The following is a 20,665-nucleotide window of genomic DNA, read 5'->3' on the forward strand; positions in this document are numbered from 1 at the left end:
CCCTCTTTACGTTCTTGACAACGTGACAATTCATTTCCTATGCGGTCATTATTGGCAATGCAAGTGTGACTATTTTTTTATGGAATATGTTCAAGGTTTGTTTTTTTCACACAGCAAGTGCCAAAACATTTCCAAGTTTCGTTCCATTCCGATGAAGTAAAAAATAAGTAAAAAAAAAAGGCAAAAAATGTCCAAAGAGAACCAGAGTGTTTTCGTGGTGAAAATAGTTGTATACTGCTATCTCAGGTTAACTTTATTAGGTTAATCAGTGAAGATGTCTGATGTTCTGTGTTGTTTAAGTACATTAAGTATATTTCCAATTTTTATATATATATGACTAAAAATGTCCCCTATTATAATTAAGTGGCTTTTTGACTGGGGTGAGACTGATGGACAGTGACGGATGGTCATAGTGCTTGTCGTCATGTTGTACTTCAGCACACTATCACAGTGTTTGCAATAAACAACTTGAACCGTTCGCGCCCATCATTTTTAAAAGCTCTTTATTGTCTTTATCATATACCATAACCGCACTCAGCATCAGCACAGTGTGATTCAAGGAACGGAGACAGTTTTATTTCAATTGTTGACAGAAATTTAAAACGCCACCAAACATTTACAGTATTACAGCGATAATATAAAGTTTATTCATGCACAAGCACCCTCTGTTCAGAGCCTTGTTTAAACTCACACTGGTCCCACCACCATCATAGTGACCCCAGTACCATTCAATCAAAGCAGTTGCCATGGGAACATCAGACTGTTGTGTTTTTAGATTGACAGAAATCATGCAGCTGATCAGAAGTGCTGTTGTTAGGTAATGGTAGTCAGTTCATATATTGATTCTGTAAATCACTGGTTCAAATCTAATGTTTTACAGCAGGTCAGAAGAGTAAAATCACGCTGTGGTTTCACCAACAAATACACAGTTCAAAAGATATTCGCCAACAAATACAGCTATCTGAAGCCATTTCAACTGAAGCCATTCGTGCTGACTTTTTAGTCAGACACTCAGCGAAATAAGGAGAGGGAACCACAGAGTCACACTCCTTCACCAAAATAGTGTTCAACCTGTAACGCACAAAAAACAGTCACACTTTGAATGTTCAGGCCAGATTTTACTTTTTAAGCCTTTATATTTGAGGTAAATAATTATAAATAAATCTATCTATCTATCTATCTATCTATCTATCTATCTATCTATCTATCTATCTATCTATCTATCTATCTATCTATCTGTGTGTGTGTGTGTGTGTGTATATATTATACAGTATATATGTATATATATATATATATATATATATATATATATATATATATATATATATATATATATATATATATATATATAAAAACACACACTTATTTCTATATATTTCCAAATTTAAATGTGACAAATTTAAACAGCACTGGGTTTACATGATTGCAAAATTATAAATAATATAAATATGCAAAAATAATCTCAGACACTATTGTGATTATTAAAAAGAGACAGACAATAGTGTGCAAACTTCTTTTTGCATATATAAAGGATCATAAATTTGATTATTTTCAAATTACGCTGCAAGTGTAAGAGTGATATCAGAGGAGTTTTTGGGTGTAGGTTTACTGAATTTTTTTTATGAATGTAATAATACTTCTATTGAATGTTTATATATTGTGCACATTTTTATAGACTTAACTTTCCCTTCGCATGCGCTTTTGCCCAAATGCCATCCAGTAACTACACTGTCAAAAACACTTTTTATTTGTAGTTGTAAATCAAACAGAAATACCATTTCAGTCTTTCTACTTCAGAATGTGTTAGTTGCCATTTCTTTCTAATTATGTGTGAAATTTAGCATTTTCTGAGTGAAATCAGTTTGAAAGTAAATCCTACATAAAATGTTTTTCAGGGTATGAAATGACATCTAGATCATTCAATGCAGTGTCAATAATCTGTGTAGTACTTACATGCTGTCAATCATGGTCTTCAGGCAGGCGATGTCATCTGTGATGTCATCGTCAATCAAAGCTATTGGAGGAAACAGAAAAGAGTCAAAGCCTTCTTCAAACTGGCTCACTGTGAGTGCTTAGAGAGCCATAGGAATCTGGCAGTTTTTGAGTCCAGAAATTCACAAAACATTGTTTAGGATATAGTGTTATGATTGGTGTGGCATTTTCTCACCAGAGCAGCTCATGTTGCAGACATTGAGCGACGGCATCATGCCAGAATCACAGGCCAGCTGATCACTGAGCTGAAACACGCCGTACAGCTGCCGAGACTTGATATTAAAGGGCTTGATCATCTTAGGCCTAGCACCGATGGCTTTGACAAAGTTGGTGTTGAAGCCAGAGGCATTGGCCTTGCAGACAACTGCCACAGAACAAAGGGAATAAAGGTTGTGAGGCTGATCAACCTTTTATCTGCACATCATGTGACATAAATATGGATAGAGAAGGGAATCTGTTACTCACGTCTAGCGATAAGATCATCCACGGTCATTTTGTCTCCCATGGCTTCAGTCACCTGAATCTCACCCGCCTCGAGTTGAGCCTTCAGCTCACATTTACTGAGAATCCGTCCCTCAGTCGCACTGAACACCAGCAGAACCAGAGCCAACGCCGCCAACATCTTCACTGGGAGAACGCTCTTCATCTCTGATATCTGGAGGTTAAACACAGAGAAAGCAGAGATAAATGGGAATTTATTTTTAGTTATAATTATATTAATTTGGTTGCACATGTGTAATGCAAAGTAGCCCATTTAAAATGGCTAATTATTTTAGTCTGATCATGCAAACAAACAAACTATTTTTTTAAATTTTATATACACTTCATCAAGGATGTTTTGATTGATCAAAAGTGCAACTGTTTTCAACACTGATAATAATCAGAAATGTTGTCAAATTAGAATGATTTCTAAAGGATCATGTGACACTGAAGACTGGAGTAATGATGCTGAAAATTCAGCTTTGATCACAGGAATAAATTACATTTCAAAAATATATTCACATAGAAAACACGTATTTCAAATTGTAATAATATTTCACAAAATTATTTTTGATTAAATGAATGTAGCCTCGGTGAGCAGAAGAGACTTCTTTCAAAAACATTAAAACATGTTACCAACCCCAAATTAACTATACAGTATATTTGTTGCAGTCACAATGACCAGCAAGGCATTCCCTACCAGTTTAATCACAGAACCTGCAATCAAACTGCTGGAAGAACCATATTAAAATGACTCTTACCAGATGTTTTGTTGTCTTCAGATGTTCCTCAGTCTTCACTGTCCTGTACTGTGACCCATCAGTCTTATATATGTTAGAGTCGTCTCCACCTCAGCTGCACCTGTGCTTTTGGTTCATCCCAGCATTAATCCTGAGATTAATTTAACAATTACAATTTTTTGGTCTGAATGTGTCCCAGGGGAAGATGGCCTCGCCCTGTTGAGTTTTGTTTCCTCCTAAGGTTTCTCCATCCACCCAAACCAACCGTCTTGAGAAAGATGTATTGTGCCTAAGACATCCTTGTTCCTATATTAATGAAGAAAACTGGCTCGTGTTTGGTGTGATGTGACGTGCAGGTCATTTTAGTTTGTATCTTTCATATAATTTCCAGTAGGGATGGGCGACATATTATCGTTTGCGATGTACCGCTAAAAATTCTACTCATGATAAGAATTAGTCTCGCAATAATAACGGTAAAGCCTAGTTGATGACGTATTTCTGTTTGGGACTGTTAGAAATTAAGAATTCCAACAAAAGTGCCTTCGGTTTTCGTCTTTTAATCAGGCATATGAATGGACAATGAACCAGCGCTGGGGAGTCTAGGTCAAACTCACAAAACTCTAGATATGAAATATATACAGTAGCAAAACTGTAAGGGGAGTCTCACTATCTCAACCAATAAAACCATACATGACATCATATACGTTGTATAACAAATCTATAAATTGTCATTATCCGGTAAAATTTCCTTCTAAACCTAGTGGTCCAGCAAGGCCTATAATGCATACAATAGAATGATCTCTCCAGTAGAACACTGGAGTCCACAGTAACAAATAACAGATGTGCATTACATACAAAGGAATCTACACTCTGCATGCATACATGAGCTAAGCTTTTTCTATGGACTAAGCTGAGATTTCAGAGAGTGAAAACTATAACTTCTGACAGGGACCCATTCGCAGCTCACGTGCAGAGCGAAAACAACTGTGGTGGAAGGCGGACTTGAAGCTGAGGTGGAGTTTATTGCTAAACGACAGATATAAACACACAGATATATTTTCACTCGCCAAACACTGACTGAGCGCTTGAGAGTTTCGCTCTCTGTCAAGCGATCCATAAAGCGCACTGTTTCAGTTCATCCCAATGAATGCACAGTGTATTTGACGCACAGTAAACAGTAAACACTAGTGTGAGGCGCCCGACTCACTGTTGCTTTGCTGAGAGTGCTTGGTGTTTCTCACACACTCAAAGAGAGAGCGAGAGATGCCCACGCAGAATTGACTTGCTACATGTAAACGATATTATTTGTTGGATTTTTCTGTAAAAATAAGGGAGTTCATTTGGAATTATTCAGCCTTTATGAGCAAGCAGAAACAAGTGCGCAAACACAGACGTGATTAATATTCATGAACCCAGCAGCTCATCCATCCGAGCAGTTTATATTGTTATTAGTAGTAGAATTCGTAGTAGTATTGTAATGGTCACCAGCTGGAGTGCCCACCAGAGGGCACGCCACACCAGACTATGATCACTCACTCACAAACTACTTTTCCCATAACTCCCATGACTCATCATCACTGATTGCATTCACCTGTGTCTCATTACCCTGTTAGTCTCAGCCTATTTATACCATGTTCACTCATTCACTCACTGTGAAGTTTTGTATGTTGTTGCACTGCATTTCTGAGCGTTTTCCCTGGTTTCATGTCTCTTGGTTTTTGGATTTTTTGTCTGTTCCATGGATTACTCTTTTGCCTCTGACCCTTGCCTGTTTTGTTTGTTTGTTTGGATGGCCTACCTGTGTTTTGACCTATTGCCTGTATATTGGATTACGTGTCTGGTTTGCCCCTTAATTAAAGCTGCATTTGGATCTCAACCTTCGTGTCTCGGAGCAGTTCGTAACAAGTATCATTATCTTATCAGTATTATTGTTCGTTTTTTACATTTCAAACTTGTAATTGATTTGAAATATTATTGTGTGTAATTATTATTGTGTGATGTTTTTCAGTACAGTTGCACTAAACATTATCTGCACTTTTACAGAAGAAACATATATCTGCAACTTTTCCACTTCTGCAAGGGCTGGTGTTTGGATTTTCACAGGGTTTTTTTAATATTTTTTTTATTTTATGTAATTGGTATATTATAGCCTATTTGATGGTGGGTACGTATTACTTTAGATCAATGTTTGTGTTTCTGAGGCTCTCAAGAATGCATGCAGCTTTCACTTTGTAGCCAAAAACAGTTGTGAAGGGTACTATATTTATATCGTCATTGATATCGTTATTGCAATAAATACCAGAAAATATTCTGATATAGTTAAGTCCATATCGCCCATCCCTAATTTGCAGCTGTGACTTTCTGGAGCTGATGTTGCATGGACAACAGACATATAATTGTCACACAATAGATCCTCACTTTCTTTTTCTTGGGTGTAACTGTTGGTGGTGTGAACCTGACGATTATGCTTTTGTGCAAAAATGATTCAGGGGCAAAGCGCTGTCATTTAAATAGCCGTTTTTAGAAACTCACAATGGCTTTAGTCAAGAAATTGTATCAACCAACCTAATTTATGGATGTAAGACTGGAAAAACTTGAAGAACTGATTAAAGGGACTGTGTGTAGGAATTTCTCCCATCTAGTGGTGAAATTGTATTTTGCATTCAAACGAATAATGCTCTCCAGCGCCTCACTTTTTCAAATGCGCGTTGCATTAGCCATGTACCAAAAAGCTATGACAGGATGTCTTATAATAGCACTTCGAGTTTTTCTTCAGGTGAACAGGTTTGTTATTTAAAACAAACTGAAACTTGAAACAACGAAAAAAAGAATGCTACAGTATGAATTACTGACTGTGAAAAACATTAACTATGGTAATTAGTAGTAATGCCTTCTTTACTCGTTATATTTTTGAAGTACGTGCATTGTTAGATATCATCATCATCATCAGAGCCTTCTAACGTTAACTTTACTCAATAGCTGCTATTCATCAAAGAGCCTGTTTAACTTTTAACTATAAATGTTCTACTGTCTATATAAAGTACACAACCAAGCAATAAAAAAAAGCTTGTAATTAAGACCGTAACATTGACTTACCTGTCGAGAAGAAAGCAGACAACTTCAGCGTCTCTTTTGAAAGCTTTCTCCTGCATTAGCTATTAGGGATGTCCCGATCAGGTTTTTTTGCCCTCGAGTCCGAGTCATTTGATTTTGAGTATCTGCCGATACCGAGTCCCGATCCGATACTTCTATAATACATAAAAAAAGAATAAAGAAGAGCGAAAAAACAGATCCAGGATGTTCCTTATTTTTTATTTAATTCACCTTATTTTAACATTCAACAACTCTGTTAACAAACAGAGCACTTCTGTGAGGTAGCTTGAACAATCAAGTAATACATAACATAAATTCTTCACTTTTGGACTTTAGTGCAACAGTAAATATAAAAAAAGTCTAATATATAATCAAATAGCACCTCAACTTAAAATACCCGGCAGGCATGTAAACAAATAAAAAATAAAAGTGCCACAGTGTTTGCAAAGCCAGTAATATGCTTTTAGGAACTGCACTCCTAACTCTTACGCCGGTTTCACACAGCACGCGTTAGCAGAGCGTGCAGCGCGTATTTTTTTCGCCGCCCATGTTAACAGATTAGAGCATTCACACCGCACGCAGAGGCGGCGCGGCAGTGCGTAGAAGAGCAGAGCAGCAGTGCCGCGATCGTTTCGGCGCCAAGTCTATTTTTGCTGTGCCGCTTACGCTGAATTAAAGTGACAATGCATTGATCATGGCCAAAATACACCGCAGTTTTATCCAAAAAGTGCTCCAAAATTGATGATATCTATTGTGTTTTAAACAGTCAATCAAATGACCAACAGCAATTTAAAAAGAAAACAAATGTCCAAAAACAAACTTGTTGCCAGAACAATAAAAACAAAGATGAACCAAAAGTTATATAGCCTAAATGAAATTATTAATAAAATAAGCTTCTTGACAAGTCTTTTCTCTTAAATGTATTTGAAAACGAAATAAAGCAATGCCAACTTATCCATTATAGAGTACTCTGTCTGTACACAACCCGCGGTTCAGCCGCTGCCAGTGTGAAAGCAAAACGCGCGTGTCCTGCTCCTGCTCACCACGCACTGCTCCTGCGCTGCTTTAAGCCTGTTTTATACTTCTGCGTCGAACTGCCGCCGTAGCTACGTCGTAGGCTGTGTGTAGCGCGCGTACCCTACGGCGTACCCTGACGTGCACCTCTCCAAAAATGTAACAGCGCGTCAATTCTACGCGGACACAAGCGCTGTGATTGGTATGCCAGAACCCCTCCCTCGGGGTTTCACATGCTCCCTAGGTGCGCGTCAACGCGGACAACGACACAGAAGTATAAATTAAAACCAACACATTGCCTAAGGCGTATAGTTTCCGGCGTAGGTCCGACGCAGAAGTATAATGAGGCCTTTACTGTGCGTTCACACCGCCGGCGGCGAGAGCGTCAAAGTGGCCGGAAGCCATTCATTTTCAATGAGAGCCGGCGGCGAGCTCCGGCGAGGGCGGCGCGGCGCGTCTTGGACGGCGAGAGCGGCGAGAGGAGTTGAAATCAAGTCAACTTTATGGTAATAAGCTATGACGCGGTTCGGCGGCAACTAGCGGCAATCAATCGGAATGTAGAAGTCCTCCGCCTGAGAGGAAAAAAATCACGCATTCTAATCTGCGTCAGAGCGTCCCCGAATCTTTCTACGGCGTCGGTGGCAGGGCGGTGTGAACGTACAGTTACGCTCTGCTAACGCGTGCAGTGTGAAACCGGCGTAACGCTAGGTTCACACCGGACGCCGAAGCGACGCGGAACGGAAAATCACGCGCGGTCCGGCGCCTGCCTGTTCACACCAGACGCGTATTCTCCGCGGCGGTCGACAAGCGCTTCTGCTCAGTTGTTGTTTATTCAGAGCTGTTTTTTTACATCATGGGTAAGTAAATAACCTCATAAAATGAATACACCATGTTTCTGTAACCAAGAAGTTTGTACACTTCTTTTATTAATCCGTTTTTTCTTTGTTTGTTTTCATCTTTCTAGTCTGTTTAGATACACAAATATGATCGCATTTGTCACTCGCGGTATTTTAATTTGAAAATTGCTTATATTTTGACAATTGACCGGATTGTCTCGTGTTTCTTGGTGTGACTTCCTGCCAGAATGGACGCAGATCACTCGCGGCTCGCGCAAAAAATAGACCAGACGCTGAAACTGGCGCTTCACGGCGCGGGCCGGCTGCGGCGCTCCGCGTCTGGTGTGAACGACACCATAGGTTAACATGGGCGCCGAAAGGAAGTGGCCTCCGTTCCGCGCCGCTTCCGCGTCGCTTCGGCGTCCGGTGTGAACCTAGCGTAACTCTGTGCCACCGCATAACTATAGATGGGTTAAAAAATAATGAGAATATATATACATATATATCCGAGTCCTGATCGGGAGGTAACGTCCGATTCCGATCGAGTCTGAAAACACGTGATCGGGCCCGATTTCCGATCACGTGATCGGATCGGGACATCCCTATTAGCTATCCCGACATTAAGCTTGTTTTGTAATCTCCGGTCACGTTTCCTTTTACGGTCTATTTTGGACTTTTTCGACGACGAGGACTCATCCTGTGACTCAGCATACAGTATGTATGAATGAACGGTGTATAAATAACCGTACAGTGCATCCTTTTAAACTTGCCGGGGCAGTGACAAGCCCCTCTCACTGCTCTGCTCCTCTGCTCCTCCGCTTCTGCTGACTTCAGTCACGTGACGCTGGTTCTGAACGAAAATGCGTTGTAGAAACGCGTTGGCCTAGTACTTTTTGTCCCTCTCTGCTATTATAGTTTTTCAAGATGGCAGAACTACATGGAAGCCTCCGTGGACCTACCCGTCCCATGTATATAAAGATAATAAATTCTTCGTTTACGAGGATTAGTCTGATCATTGGCAGAGGTATTTGTACACCATTGAGGGCATATTTATTAATAAAAATATTGATTTTAGATAATAAAATATCTAAAAAGCTACACATAGTCCCTTTAAGGAACAACCACTCCTTGAGTAGACAAAGGACCTTACTGGAAATTACCATTTGAACTCCTCCTTGTGCACTAAGGCAGTGGTTCCCAAACCTGTCCTGCCGGCACCCCAACACTGCACGTTTTCTTTGTCTCCCTAATCAAACACACCTGATTCAACTCATCAGCTCATTATCACATGGGTTAATGAGCTGATGAGTTGAATCAGGTGTGTTTGATTAGGGAGATAAAGAAAATGTGCAGTGTTGGGGTGCCGGCAGGACAGGTTTGGGAACCACTGCACTAAGGAGACAAAAGTCACACCTCTGAGTCATCCTAATCTACATTTTATTCCCTACCCTTTCTCTCTCATGCTAAGATCACCTAAAACTCACACAAGAATATATATAGTTTAATGTTAATGATCATCATCGAGTATTATACATGTTTGGTATCGTTTGAAATGTCTCAGGGCGACTGGTACGTGTCTCATTCCCAAATAAGTAAAACAAAAGGTAATAAGGTTTTTAAGAGTTCAGAGATAACTGGCACACAAAGGAAGGTCTCTAGACAAATGGTCTCCTACCTCCAAAAGGTGTAAACTCTGAATGAAAATTCCCATTGTTAGCAGATGTTTCCATCTGAAAGAGGTTCTGTCTATATAATGAAATGCAGCAAAAGGCTCTGGGCCTTTTTGTAACTCAAGTTGGCCCATGATGCTGTCACCATCACGATCATTTTCAGTGTCGTTGTCTTCTTCACTGTCACTGTCATCGTCATCTGTTACTCACCGTCTGCACTACAGTTCCCAGCATCCTCCTTGGCCCACACCTGCACGTCCTTCACCATTACCCACACCTGCCAGTCATCTCGTCATCATCAATCATTGTCTTCAGCTGTTGTCGTCATTGTTCATCTGTGTATTTAAGTTCCCTTCATGTCCTGTGACATGGGGCTCGTTCTTCGTACGTTGCTTATTACATCCGAGATCAAATGACACATCTAAGATGATATCGTCGTGCTAATCATGATCATCTGGCTAACTTGGTTCTTCGAACACACTTGCCGGATATGATTAGTATCGCTGGATTGAGTTATCTGAGATAATTGCGCGTTCATGCGCTGGTTAAAAGGGGATATGTATCGATAGTAGAAACATTGATCAGCAACGCTGCTATTGGCTGCTCAGCGTGGCCAAAGAGCGGGCTCAGTTTTTCTCCTCAGCAGAGCAAGATAGTTAAAGTTTATTCAGAATTTTAATGTTTAATCAAAACGCCTGGGAACACCTCAAAGTCTGCAAAAGCCAGGAGAGAGGGCTGGCAAAAAGTAGCAGACAATTTAAATCCGTTAGAAGTGGCCATGTTAGATGTTTTTATCACTTAATAGCCTATATATTTGTATTTTAATATTTGCATAATTACTTTGTTCATTGTAATGTCAGAGTCACCACACGAGAACATGGGAACAAATAAAAGCGAAGTACAAAAATATTCTACATAATGGTAATTTTTAGTTATATTATAGTCTCTTCTATAAAATGCACTGTTAAATAAATGGTGTTCTGATTATAAAAGCAACCAAGAAAAAGGCTGAGAAAAAAAATAGAAAAGATCTTAGTGGCCTACACTGTAAAATATTTTTTGCTGCATTAAATTAAGGCCGTATAGTCTTTTCAACTGTTAAATCTTGAGTAATGATGAATTGCTTGACTTGTGAAAGTGAAAACTGATAAACTTATGTTAATGTAAAAATATTTTGCCATGAGTTATTGATCACATTTTTCCCCGTGTGTAGTTCATTGTAATGACATTGTGTTTTCCTCTTTTGTGCACTTTTACATAATACACCAACACTTGTATCTGTTCCCAAGAAAGTGGTGGCTGAAATATGTGCAGTAAGTGGACATTTTCTAATTTTCCAAAGGAAAGAAAGTATAAGATTTTGTAATGTCCATTTGTTTCCATTGCACTGGACAGTGAATAAACCCTCTCAGATAACTGTCATATGGAGGAACTAGCCTACCTGCAAGTGCATAAATAACTTTACTTAATTTATACTTGTATGCTTTATGGCTGCAATATAAGTTGCAGGATTCCACATCTACAGAAGAGTCTGCACAGACAGAGGAGACATACAGTAGGCCTACAGGTGGGCAGTGTATAGCCAACTTTTCCTTTTTATTTGTTGCATGAGGCATGTGTCTAATATCTCTTGTTGCAGGCACTTGACCACTGGCTTTTCTTTACAAAGAACAATTGAAATAAAACTCAAGGAACTAAGCATATTTGTCTTTTATTAAACATTTAATGAAAAGAGTTTTTTTTTTTTTTTTTGGCAGTGCTGTGTAATATGGCACATGCAACAATGTCACAGGCCCTGTCAGGTGTGCAACCCTCAGACTTTTCAGACACTGAAATCTTCCCTTTAGTTCATTTCATTGTGTGCCCTTGTCCTGGCTAGGCAAGGCAAGTTTATTTATATAGCACATTTCATACACAATGGCAATTCAAAGTGCTTTACATAGAAGAAATTAAAATAATAAAAAGAAATAAGAATAATTAAAACAGTTTAGAAAAATAAAAAATAAAACACAGTACAGTACAAACAGTTGGACGAACATTGGCACAGTGCTCATTCAGTAAATGCATAGTTAAACAGAAGTGTTTTGAGTCTGGATTTGAAAGTGACTACTGTAGGAGCACGTCTGATCTCCTCTGGAAGCTGGTTCCAGCTGCGGCTGGCATAATAGCTAAAAGCAGACTCGCCATGCTTTGAGTGAACCCTTGGTATTTCTAGCTGATATGATCCTAGTGATCTGAGTGATCTGTTGGGTTTATATTCAGTGAGCATATCTGCAATGTATTGAGGTCCTAGGCCATTGAATGATTTATATACCAGTAATAATACTTTAAAATCAATCCTAAATTTAACTGGGAGCCAGTGTAAAGACCTGAGGACTGGTGTGATGTGTTCATATTTTCTGGTTCTGCTCAGAATCCTGGCGGCAGCGTTCTGTATGAGCCGCAACTGTCTTATGGTCTTTTTGGGAAGGCCAGTGAGGAGTCCATTACAATAATCCACCCTGCTGGTGATGAAAGCATGCACAAGTTTCTCTAAGTCTTGTCTGGAAACAAAGCATCTAATTCTTGCAATATTTTTCAGATGATAGTATGCTGATTTAGTTATTGCTTTGACATGACTACTGAAACTAAGGTCTGACTCTAGTGTCACACCAAGATTCCTGACTTGTTTTTAGTTGTTTGACCCCTAGAGTGAAGGTATGCGTTCACCTTGAGAACTTCATCTTTGTTTCCAAACGCAATGACTTCAGTTTTGTCTTTGTTTAACTGAAGAAAGTTTTGGCACATCCAACTGTTGACTTCATCAGTGCATTGGCACAGGGAGTCAATGGGGCTGTAATCGTTAGGCGATAGGGCTAAGTAAATCTGTGTGTCGTCTGCATAGCTGTGGTAAGCAATTTGGTTCTTTCTCATTATTTGGCTCATTGGGAGCATATACAGGTTGAACAGGAGTGGCGCAAGAATTGAGCCTTGAGGGACTCCGCATGTCATGGATGTCCACTCAGACTTATGATCTCCTATACTCACATAATAACCTCTCCCATCTAAGTATGACCTGAACCATTTTAGGACTATCCCAGAAAGCCCCACCCAGTTTTCCAGCCCGCCAAGAAATATGTTATGATCGACAGTGTCAAATGCAGCACTGAGGTCGAGTAGTACCAGCACTGATAATTTGCCTGAATCAGTATTTAAGCGAATATCGTTTATTATCTTTATGAGCGCTGTCTCTGTGCTGTGGTGCGGTCGGAAACCAGATTGAAAATTGTCAAAGTATCCATTCGAGCTTAAGAATTTGTTCAGCTGATTGAAGACAACTTTTTCAATGATCTTGCCTATGAAAGGAAGATTTGAGATCGGCCTATAGTTGCTTAATATAGTCTTATCCAGATTGTTCTTTTTCAGGAGGGGCTTGACAACTGCAGTTTTCAGGGAGTTTGGAAAACTCCCAGAGAGAAGTGAAGCATTTACCACTTCTAGAAGACATTGTAACTGGTTTGGGTCAGGGAATGGGGTCATAAAACACCTGTCTGCAGGCAGGAACATGTCATAATCACCTATGAAAAAATGCAGTTCTGATCAGCATAAGTGTATGTAATACAGTAAAATCTCCAGTGTTGAAATCCTGGTGTTAAGGACTTTTAGAGTAAAGAGTTAATTTTCTGGTGTTGAATTGCAAGGGATTAACACTGCTAGTGTTAACCGCACCCTCTGGGTGGTGAAAATATGTGGAGTTAAATTAATAACACCGAGAGAGTGTAATTAGTTACATCCGGGACATTTATGCGCTGGGCGCGACCAGACGAGCTGAAACTTTTTTCAAAGACGCCATTTTCTTTGACTCGCGATGCAATGCATCAATTAAGTGTTTTATCGCATTTATACATGCATTTTATATCATCATATTGTTTTATAACAATATGTATGTGCTGTGCATGGCTAAACTGTTCTCAGAGGGGCATTTTCCATGACGCGCGATGTGGAGCAGACCAGGGTGGTGTTGCTTTTTAACAGGGAAACGACGAAAGTAAGTGTTTTAACTAATTTACAATATTTATTTTATAACATATTGATTTATAGCTATATTTAAATGCTCTGCGCGCTTAAACGAGCCGAAACTTTTTTCAAAGGCGACATCTTCGAGGAGATTTGCTTGTAACGTTAACAGGGAAAACACCAAAAGTAAGTGTTTTTACCTAATTTACAACATGTATTTCATGGCATTATATTGTTTTGTAACGATATTTATGTGATGTGTGCGCTTAAACCTTTCTCACAGACTGACGTTAGGCCCTCCATCTTCTTTGACTCGTGACGCAGTGCAGACACGGAGTTTGCTTTTAACAGTGAAAACACCGAGTAAGTGTTTTAACATATTTACAATACGTGTTTTATAATGTTATATTGTTTTATGATAATATTTGTGACGTGCAAATATCATAAAGTAGCCTATGTATTTATCCTCAAACTATCTTTTACTCTCGTTTGCCAGCACACCTAACGTACAGAAGAACAACTCGCACCTGAAAAACAGAAGAACAACTCCACAAACTGCGGACCGACAATGCACGTGAAATTGTCACTTTATTTCCTTATTTGGTGGACCAATTTTCTTAAAATTGGTAAGTAATTCTTTCAGATTAAATATGTATGCAAAATGTATTTATCAGATTTACTTATGGTTGATGTTTGGATATGCTTTAAATGTATTGATTTTGCTATTTGTGTTTGCTAGGAGCATTTCTATGATGCACCAAGTAGCTAAGAGTAGCAGGCTGGGTGTTTAAAGACAGACTAGAACCTGGTGATGGTAAGATTTAACAGATAACATACATGTATGAGAGAATCATGGGCACGAACATAAAAAATAATCGGTAGATTTTCTGTGTTTCATAACACTCATTTTGAATTTGTCCAGTCAAATTATTTTACAAAAGTAAATCTTTTCTTTTCTTTTTTTTTTTTTACTTAAAATGAGTTTTCAAACCTTTTCATGATTTGACAGGTATATGTTTTCTTGCTGTTTAATTTTAGACTCAACTGATTGGGAAAAATCTGCCTATCACCTGCCCCCAACATCACAAAGCCACAACAACGGAGCAAAGATTCTTCCGGCAGCTGACTATTTAGTGAGATTTCTTAAGGTGCGTGTCTTAATTTATTCTTAAAGGGATAGTTCACTTTGAAATTAAATTTTGGTATGTTTTAGCTTACCTCAAGGGCATCCAAGATGTAGGTGTCTTTGTTTCCGCAGTAGTTTCAATTTTGATATTTTTAGGTCAAACCGTTCTTGTCTGTCAGTCATATAATGCAGGTCTATGGTCACCACCTCAAAGAGCATGCACAGAGAAGTCCAGAGAAGGAAGCGCATGCGCCCTCAGATCACTTGGACTCGGTTGTGTACAAGAGGTAAAAACTATATAAATACTGTTAGTTTTCTCACACAAACCGCTCGTTTCGTGTCTTTGGCCATCAATATGTACTTACGATGGGGAATTGTTTAATTTGGACTTCTCTGTGCATGCTCTTTGAGGTGGTGACCATAGACCTGCATTATACGACTGACAGACAAGAACGGTTTGACCTAAAAATATCAACATTGAAACTACTGCAGAAACAAAGACACCTACATCTTGGATGCCCTTGAGGTAAGCTAAAACATACCAAATTTTAATTTGAGTGAACTATCCCTTTAAAGGGTTAGTTCACCCACAAATGGAAATTCTGCCATTAATTACTCACCCTCATGTCATTCCAAACATGTAAGACTTTCTGTCATCTTCACAACACAAATGAAGATATTTTTAATTAAATCTGAGAGGTTCCTGTCCCTCCATTGACAGTCCACGCAACTACCACATTCGAGCCCCAGAAAGGTAGAAAGGTACATCATTATAGTACTCCATGTGACTCCAGTTGTTTAACATATACATTTTATTAAACTATGCAAGTGCTGTGTTTGCAGCAAAAAAACATTTACCACTTAATTTATAAAATATTAATTTCCAACATGCGTTCATGAGATAATTACAACACCTGCATGTTGTTAATGCGAGAGCAGATGTTGTTGTGTGATTGTGCATTGAAGATTAATATTTTGTAAATAAAGTTGAGTTAAAATTGTTGTAAAAAAGTCGTAAAATTGAGGTCAAACCACTGAAGTCACATGGATTACTTGTGATTTTCTTTATACCTTTCCGTGGCTTTGGAAGTGATAGTTGAATAGGCTGTCGATCAAGGGACAAAAATATCATCATGAAGTGTTCCGAAGATGAGCAAAACTCTTACTGGTTTGGAACAACATAAGGGTGAATAATTAATGACAGAATACAAATTTTTGGATGAATAAAGTATTTAATTTACTTGGAAATCAGTAAATTCAAGTCTTAATCTTACCAAAATAGTTTCTTGTTTGAGTCACGAAAGTCTAAGATGGTTGAACTTTTTCCACCATAAACTTGGTGTATTTATAAAACACAAATTGTATTGATTGTAATTGGTCTGGTTTTGTGTTGTCTAGGGAACCAGCACTCCAGGATTTTTCGAGAAAGTTGGATCTGCACAGCCTTTCCTTCTCTGTGAAACAACTATGCACTGAACTTTACTGTTAGCAACTGGACACAACTGATCCACTCATATTCTGCAATTGTTTTTCATCTGCTGAATGTTGTTGACCCAAGCACTGCTGTACTGTTGCAAAGTCGAAGGTACTGAATCAACTTCACTGACACAGAGCTTACATTCACTGACATGTACAGGACTTGAGGTATTGCAGACCATTTGAATAAGCAGCTTTCATATAATTCTGGTGACAGAAATGCCTATATTGTTCCTTCATCATTTATTTTAAAAGACTAATAAAAAACTAGTTTGTTAAAACAACTGCTTGCATTTTGCCTTTATTTTTAACTTTACAATGAACAGAATTCTACTATGATTCTACTATACTATGAGGTTACAATTTAACTTTCTGGATTGTTTTGAAATAAAGGTTTGAAAGAGTAATATAGAGTGATGTTTATTTCAAAGAGTTTATTTTACAGTTCTTTAAAGTGGCAGATGCAGAACACTAATAAGAAAAACTGGTAACTCCCTTACTGTTTTTATTTGTAAAAATGTGTTTTATCAACACCAGGATGGTTTAATATTTGACTCCTATAAGGTTGAGAAGATTGTGATTTCCATTTTTTCAAAATTGTTAGGTCAACACCAGAACAGTGTAGAATTTTAACTGCACCCAGCTCTGTAACAGTGTTGTTGTTCTCTGCATTGGTGTTAATATTTTACTCTCTTAATGTTCATATTGTAACACTGTGTCGGTGTTGCGAGAGGCAACACTTTTGAAAGTGTTGAACTAACACTTTGTGGGTGGTTCCTATATATACACTTTTAAAGTGTTGAAATTAACTCTATTGGTGTTGATTTCCGGATTTCAAATTTACTGTGTGAGCTTGATATTTAATTGTGGAACTTTTCTCACCACTTTCAAATAATGTGCATAAATGTGAATCTCTGAAAATTCTTAAGTCATGCACAGATCCTGACCATTTTGCTTTCACATTTGTGATATGGAAGATTTTAGTCAACTGCCTTTATTTTATTTGATATAATATTACTAATCTGGAATATTAAGAATCACAATAGTAACTGGGCTGCACATGTACATTGTGAACCCCCTTTCTGTTCACATAATCCCCTTCATTGAGGCCTTGATGGCAGTCTATGGTCTAGCATAGTCTATGGTACCAATCAAGTTAGTGAAGCCTGAGTGATATACTGTAATCGGCATGGTCATGATTGCATGATCTTCATAAAAAATTATGATAGCCTAAAAAAAACTGCTTTAAAAAAAACTGCTTTACAACATTGGGTCTTAAGTAGGTTGCAAATGCCACAAAAAAACCTAAAACTGTTTTAAACCTAAAAGCACCAGGTAAACTCCGAATGACACGACAGACAGACAGACAGACAGAACCATCAAGTTCTCCACATCTCCAATAGTGTAAAGGAAAGAGCCACTCGCAAATAATCTTAGGGCAATGCAAACAGTTTGTGCTGTAGTTAAAGCCCGACTCCGACAAGTCGAAAATAAATGTGCGTTTCCAACAAATTAATAATGTAAACGACAATCTCACGAGTCACGAGAAAAAATATATATCTCAGAAAGTGCACTATCGCGCTGCGCTGGACTTCCCGTATCAGCTCCGTTTATGAAGCCGCAGTCTAATCCTGTTAACATGAAATAAGCCTGCTCCCGAGCAGGTTTAAGCTTGCGCACCTGTTGCTATGACAGCAAGTCCAGGATGAGCGTCAAAGAACCAAACAATCCAAGATCATGCCAAATCGCCAACAATCAAATCCAGCTAACTGAGTTAGCGACGTACGAAGAACGGGCCCCTGGTGGTTGGTTATTGTTTGTGCCTTGCACGCTGTCTCACCTAATGATTGTATTCTGCGTTACTTATTAAAAGAATCTTTGTTAGTTTTCTATATTCATCGTATTCATTGGATCTTAAATGTCACAGAATAACCGACCGAACAAGTTGGATGAATGGGCAAAGTTCATCGCTATGGCCCAGGAGAGCCACAGTTTTTTGAGATTTGCGAGGGAGTTTGTTCGGTTGCCGTTGACCAGCTCCCTCGACGACGAGACACTAAAACCCCTGTTCTGGATCGGGGCGAACTTCCACAAATACATCAACCTTCCAACCTTGTCTTGGAGAGACACTGTGGTGAGGTGTACGGAGAGCGTATGGCCCGGTTCCAGAGCCCAGCCCGATCAATCGATCCTAGGAATCTTCACGTCATATCTACCAAATCTGAGCTACATTTCATGTCTACCGAGCCTGAGAATCTTAATGTCATGTCTACCGAGCCTGAGAATCTTCATGTCATGTCTACCGAGCCTGAGAATCTTAATGTCATGTCTACCGAGCCTGAGAATCTTCATGTCATGTCTACCGAGCCTGAGAATCTTAATGTCATGTCTACCGTGCCTGAGAATCTTAACGTCATGTCTACCGAGCCTGAGAATCTTCAAGTCATGTCTACCGAGCCTGAGAATCTTCACGCCGTGTCTACCGAGCCTGAGAATCTTCACGCCGTGTCTACCGAGCCTGAGAATCTTCACGTCATGTCTACCGAGCCTGAGAATCTTCACGTCATATCTACCGAGCAAGAGACTGTTCAAGTCATGTCTACCGAGCCTGAGAATCTTCATGTCATGTCTACCGAGCCTGAGAATCTTAATGTCATGTCTACCGAGCCTGAGAATCTTCAAGTCATGTCTACCGAGCCTGAGAATCTTCACGCCGTGTCTACCGAGCCTGAGAATCTTCACGCCGTGTCTACCGAGCCTGAGAATCTTCACGTCATGTCTACCGAGCCTGAGAATCTTCACGTCATATCTACCGAGCAAGAGACTGTTCAAGTCATGCCCACCGAGCCAGAGACTGTTCACACCTGGTCAGCCGCGCCTGAACCCTCGTCTCCCGACATGATGGCCGCATTCTCACCAGAGCCCTCGTCTCTGGCCAAGATGGCCGCCTCGACACCCGAACCCTCGCCCATGATGGCCGCTGCTACGCCACCTCAAGCCCTCAAAGCCTATCCCTGATCCTGTCCTCGAGACTAATCCCATTATTCCGCCCAAGAAAATGTTGTGCCGGGGCTGTAAGTCTCTGCCGAGCAGAGACTGGAAATGTAAGACTGGAAAAACTGGAAGAACTGGAAGAGAGAACTGGAAGAACTGGAAGAACTGGCCTTTTGGCCAATGTTAGGTTCACATCTTTTCTCTTTATTCTAGAGCATTCGATGTTATTGTATTGATTATCTTTGAACTGATTATGAAATTGCCATGATACATTTGCCTGACATAAATTGTAAACATTTGATTTTATTCTAATGGACTCTAACATTATTTTCATTAAAGAGTTGTAAAAGGAAAGGTCAAACATTTGCTCACATTTAATGATGTACAGATATCAATAAAACCTTTTCATTTATGGAGTCAGATGAAATAACAAGAAAATACATATGAGAAAACGTATTGCATTTAATCAAAAATACTTTGCCACGAGAAAAGACAGTAACATGCAGAGACCTTCCCCGCTGACCGGATGCCTACATTGGGCCAATTGAGCGCGGGCTTACAAGTAGAAAGTTTAAACTTAGGTACTGCAAGCAAGTGTTCAGAACTTGATCTCAGCCTAAGGGCAGGGACATATGGGTGTATTAATTCTGAAAGGTAACAAGGTGCTCAATTATGGCAAGCCTTGATAACTAGGACAAGTATTTTAAAGTGAATGCGATAGATAACAGGGAATCAGTGCAATTGCTGTAGGATGAGTGTGATTTGACCTGATTTTTTGTTCAATGTAAGGGCATGAGCAGCTACATTTTAAACTAGTTGAAGGCGATTAATGGTTTTAGTGGGTAGGCCATAGAACAAAGGGTTACAATAGTCCAGATGTAAGGTTATAAAAGAATGGACAACAGTTTCAGCATCTTTGAGATTTAACAAAGGTTGTACACAGGTGATATTACGGAGATGGAAAAAACAAGACTTAACAAGTTGATTGATGTTGGGTTCAAGACATCATTTGGAATCAAATAGTATCCCAAGATTGCGTATAGAAGGTGAAGGATAAACTTTGACTCCATCAATATTAATGGAGAATTCATGTTGGGAGGAGACAAAGGATTTAGGGCCAAGTAGCCAACTAACAGGATTTCAGTTTTTTCAGTATTCAGTTTTAAGACGTTTTGAGCAATCCATGCTTTGAGATCAAATAAGCAGGATATAATGGAGGGTGGAGGAAAAATAGAATTGGGCTGAGCA

General features: G+C 39.2%; 1 protein-coding gene across 1 annotated transcript; it reads right to left on the reverse strand.

Moving 5' to 3' along the window:
- Positions 1-494: 494 nt before the first annotated feature.
- LOC311077983 (uncharacterized protein) lies at positions 495-10,093 on the reverse strand (the record flags this gene model as incomplete). The annotated part of the gene is made up of 7 exons (XM_084106628.1): positions 495-1,071; positions 1,954-2,014; positions 2,168-2,356; positions 2,458-2,647; positions 3,234-3,281; positions 4,180-4,238; positions 10,036-10,093. 7 exons carry the CDS (start codon positions 10,091-10,093, stop codon positions 912-914), a joined length of 765 nt encoding a protein of 254 aa, XP_083962754.1. The 3' UTR covers positions 495-911.
- Between the last annotated feature and the right edge of the window lie 10,572 nt (positions 10,094-20,665).

Source organism: Abramis brama (assembly GCF_963993115.1).
Source record: "Abramis brama genome assembly, chromosome: 2".
Taxonomy (NCBI): Eukaryota; Metazoa; Chordata; class Actinopteri; order Cypriniformes; family Leuciscidae; genus Abramis; species Abramis brama.